The 4,338-nt window shown below is 42.9% G+C and overlaps 1 protein-coding gene across 1 annotated transcript; it reads right to left on the reverse strand.

The window, feature by feature from the left end:
• Positions 1–428: 428 nt before the first annotated feature.
• On the reverse strand, positions 429–3,793 carry LOC123159782 (uncharacterized). Its single transcript, XM_044577608.1, has 5 exons — positions 3,446–3,793; positions 3,201–3,366; positions 2,745–2,818; positions 939–1,005; positions 429–756 (listed from the first exon to the last, which is right to left on the reverse strand). Exons 2-5 carry the CDS (start codon positions 3,209–3,211, stop codon positions 549–551), a joined length of 360 nt encoding a protein of 119 aa, XP_044433543.1. The 5' UTR covers positions 3,212–3,366; positions 3,446–3,793; the 3' UTR covers positions 429–548.
• Between the last annotated feature and the right edge of the window lie 545 nt (positions 3,794–4,338).

Genomic DNA, 4,338 nt, shown 5'->3' on the forward strand with positions numbered 1-4,338 from the left:
AGCTGACCCAAACTTGTTTGTTAGGAATTGGATTAATATCATATGTATTCAATTGTAATAATATGGAGTGTTAACACACTACAACAGGAACCCCCTTCAGCAACGCATCAATGCGTTGTTGTATGTCCATATAAGCGATGCTAAGGTCTACACCAACGGATTAATATGCGTTGTCGTTGGTGGCGTTGCAAGGGTCTACAACAACGTATATACTTCCGTTGGTAAACGACCTAAATAAGCGTTGTAAGATAGCAACGCATAAATCTACATCCACGCAACACTTCATATGCGTTGGTGGCTGCCCTACACAAAATGATTTTTGCCACATAGCACGAATAATTAATGACATTTTGCATATGGCCATCCAAAATTGTTAGGTCAAGCTGATAGTGCATAGAAGCCACAATATAATAAACAGAGGTCTCATATATTAAAATGACTATGCTTGTTTACAAGAACAAGATCCAACGATTACAAAATGCGAAACTATCTAGTTGCCCAATTCTCAACCTTGCAATCAAAGTCGAATTATTCTAAAACATACTGTCTCAAACATTGACCCTAAATGACAATTCTACAACAGAATGTGGAACTATTAGGGAGTAACCCCATTGAGCAATATGTAGCGTCCTCCCTTGTCCCACACCGCCTTCTGATCTCCACCTTGCGGCACCTCTCAATTTTCTTCTTGCATGCTCCAGCAAACTTGTGTTATTAAAGGCCACATGACACTGTTGATGTTTTCTAGCTTTCATTCTGTATAGTATCAGATAGAAAAAGAATAGAGCAACCTAACAATCAGCATGTAGCTACCATGTGTACGTATTTGATAAGAAAATATATATCACATCTCAATTGAAAACTGCATGAATCCGTTTGTGCTGAGCCAAACCATTCCCATTGAAGAAACACGGTGAGAGCGTAAGAACAGATCTTACCTAGCTTGTGACTGATGGGTCCTTACTCTTATGTGTAAGTGGTCATAATGTACGTCTGCAGCCAACTCTGTACAAATACAAGAAAACCTTACAAAATAAAATACGTGAAGATGGCAATGAATAGCTTATCTGAACTGGCAATGCGTAGCTTATTCTGAACTTCTTGTGGATTCAGGTACGTAGAATGAATAGAAACAACATAAAATAGGTGAAGATGGTGCAAAATAAAATTGGGATATTTGCATTATGAGATCATGAACAATACATAAGAAATGAATAATGGTCGACTAAACTAACTGAGTGACGTATACAAACTTAATCGAACCTCAATATGATACATAATTTCGTACTATTTTCCTGTTGTTGTATGCAAAAGAAATTTCGGTTGTACAATTTAGTTAAGTTAACATACAAGTCACGATGAACTCAACTACAAAATTGCTACAGGATCCATCATATAAACGAAGATCCATCATATAAACGATTAATGCTTCAGACTCTCAGTTAATTATTGGTGAATTGCACCATAAAGACATCCAAAGTAAAAAAACAGAATAGTTCATATATTTCTTCCAATAAAAATAAATGATCAACTACTTGCAGACTTGATCGGCCATATAGACTGTAGTGTAGATGGTGGCCAATTGTGATATTATTCTTGATTCCACTGGGAGGATTTGTACAGCATAAAAAAAACCACGCCATGGCATGAAGCACTCAAGCTCACCCGAAAATCTCATGTTGTTTCTTTTCCATTTCTGGTGGCTGTCAAAAGCATAATATGACCATGTCTAAATAAATTTTAGGAGTATGCTAGAACAACATATGAATGATGAATGTATGATTCTACAAAGCAAATGGTAAAACCAAACAGTAGTACAAAGGTTATGCTTTATGAGTATATGCCTAACTCAACGATAGTTGGTTAATCATTAGGATAAAATGCTAGTCTTTTATCTGAGGTGCGGAATGAACCACATCTACCAGAAACTTTAATGTCAAAATCTTTGCAGAAAATGCAACCAAATACTCCATGTATAGGTAATCAGAGGGTTCGGCAACTCTGCTGTTATGTTGTGACTGTGCGGATGTTGTAGCTTCAAAATCCACCATCCACTCTAATCCAAAGGCTCTCCTTCATCTTCCTCGTTTCTCTCATTAATTAAAAAACACCACACAACCACGCCGCACGTTCCTCAAGTTCCCTGCACCGGTGGACCGGCCAGCCAGGTTGTCCACACAGCCGCGTTGATTTAGCCGGCACACATGGCGCCGGGACGTCAAAGGCCAGTAGCTCAACTATGTATGATCAATCAACTCTACATCAAAGAAATACTAACTCTGCATGTCTGGTGACTCCATGTTTAGTAGCCACATAACGCCTTGTTCGACATATCCTAAAGGAGGTTGGCAAGCGCTCGACCTCCGACATCGCCGTCGCTGTGCGTTTGGGCTTCACGAGCATGGCTGCGGCGGCAACATAACATCTTGATTTTAGAAGCCATGAGCTCCTGGCGTTTGGCATTGCGGCGGCGTTGGTGCCGGCTTAACCAACACGGACACATGGACTTGTGGACAATCTGGCTGGCCGGTCTACCGATGCAGGGAGCTTGAAGAACACCATCGTGGGCTGTGATGGTGTTGTGTTTTTTTTTAATTAATGAGAGAAACGAGGAAGATGAAGGAGAGCCTTTGGATTTGAGTGAATGGTATATTTTGAAGCTACAGCATCCGCACAGTCACAACATAACAGCAGAGGAGCCAAACCCGTAATCAGAATATTATTGTGCAAAAGGCTGAACATACCAAAAAAAGGATTATGCAGAGCATCATTAGGGGATCCTAGTTGTGGAGGACACCGCCGGGAAATAGCATTGGACCTGATTGTAGCGAAACACCAATCATTACACATCCATCTGCCTCTAAAGATACAAGTAATTGACATCGAAGTGCACTAAAGCAGGTTAATCCCTCACACTATTAGCCAAGGCAAGGTAAAGATTATAACACGATCGGCTTATCTATTTGCAGATCTATTGCCAATAGTTTGAAAACTTATCTGTAGGACAATTTTATAATACATACACATACAAATTGCATCAGATAAAACAAAATTGGGTATGAATATTAAAGCCACATGCTCGCAATCCATAACACATTCAGGTTACCCAAATATGTTGTGTCTGACAAACTATTAACCCAATCACATGACGATATAGTGAACACAAATCTTATTAGTGGCCAGGTAAGTGTGGTACTAACCTCGACGCCATGACATACTTGAGATTTACAGATCTCGGAGATTACATGATATGCCTGAAGCCAATGTCGAGGCAGCGTCAAGATCCTCCAGGTCCTCCTTGGTCGGCATCCTAATTCTCTCACGGGGCCACTGCTGAAAGCGGCCATCGCCTCGAGCATCATGAATCTGTTGGTCACCATCGTGCAGGGTTAGATGCTCACACAATTGGGCAAGGCAATCACCGATCTAGAGTTAGGTTCCATACAAGATATGGTGCTGGGAGCGGGGCGAGAAAGGAGAGGGGAGGTAGGATATGGGGGCGTCAATGGTGGATGTGATGAGTTGTAGTGGCAGTGGGCCAACAAACCGGAGCCGCTGTGGCTATGCCAGCGACCTGTGCCGACGAGGGTTGTTGCGGGGGCGGGTGCTGGGGCGCGGAGGATGTCGCGGCGGTAGAGCAGGCCGGTGAGCAACGGCGTGGGCGCCGTAGTCGCCCGGAATATGAGGTGGCGGCCACACGTTCTGGTGAGATTGAGAGAGGAATCAGGGGAGAAGGGTGTGGTGGAGAGAAACTATTTTGATTTTTTTACTCGCTTGGCTACGTGTATGTAGACGAAGGAGGTGCAGATAATAAGGGGAGGTGGGTGGGAGGTTAGCCCTTCGTGGAGAGGTGGGAGGCTGAACCCAAAACAACACATTTGTCATCACCGTTGCTAGATTTGCGTTGCTAAAGGTAGGTTTTTGTTGTAGTGACATGTGATATTGCTCGTTATACCATGAGAGTATCACGGTCACTTCTTATGGAAGATGGGCTCTGGGGTTGCTCAAACGTCACCGGTAACACGGTGATCATAACGACAACTTACAGGTTCATCAGTAAGTTTGACAAGTGTCCAGATAACTCAAGAGTGGGATTTGCTCCTCCGATGATGGGGAGATATTCTTAGGGCCCTCCTGGTGTGATGGCATCGATCATCATCTGGCCAGACACACGCGACTTCGTCACGGGGATGCCTGAACACAATAACGAGAAAGATGAACAAAGCCGGTAACGAGGATTTCGGTATAGCGAGCATGGTGGTGACTCGGAAGGATACTGATGCATCCCAAGTTTTGTGAGGTATTGCAAAGCAAAGGGACACATGATAACCAAAGGTT

The sequence above is a fragment of the Triticum aestivum genome, chromosome 7B (assembly GCF_018294505.1).
Source record: "Triticum aestivum cultivar Chinese Spring chromosome 7B, IWGSC CS RefSeq v2.1, whole genome shotgun sequence".
NCBI classification, from domain to species: domain Eukaryota; kingdom Viridiplantae; phylum Streptophyta; class Magnoliopsida; order Poales; family Poaceae; genus Triticum; species Triticum aestivum.

Excerpts from the sequence above, each read along its gene's own strand:
- LOC123159782 (XM_044577608.1), bottom strand. Across the intron at positions 1,006-2,744 it reads TCTGCATAATCCTTTTTTTG|AGTTGGCTGCAGACGTACAT; the intron begins GTATGTTCAGCC and ends GTATTTGTACAG. Across the intron at positions 757-938 it reads ACCCATCAGTCACAAGCTAG|AATGAAAGCTAGAAAACATC; the intron begins GTAAGATCTGTT and ends GATACTATACAG.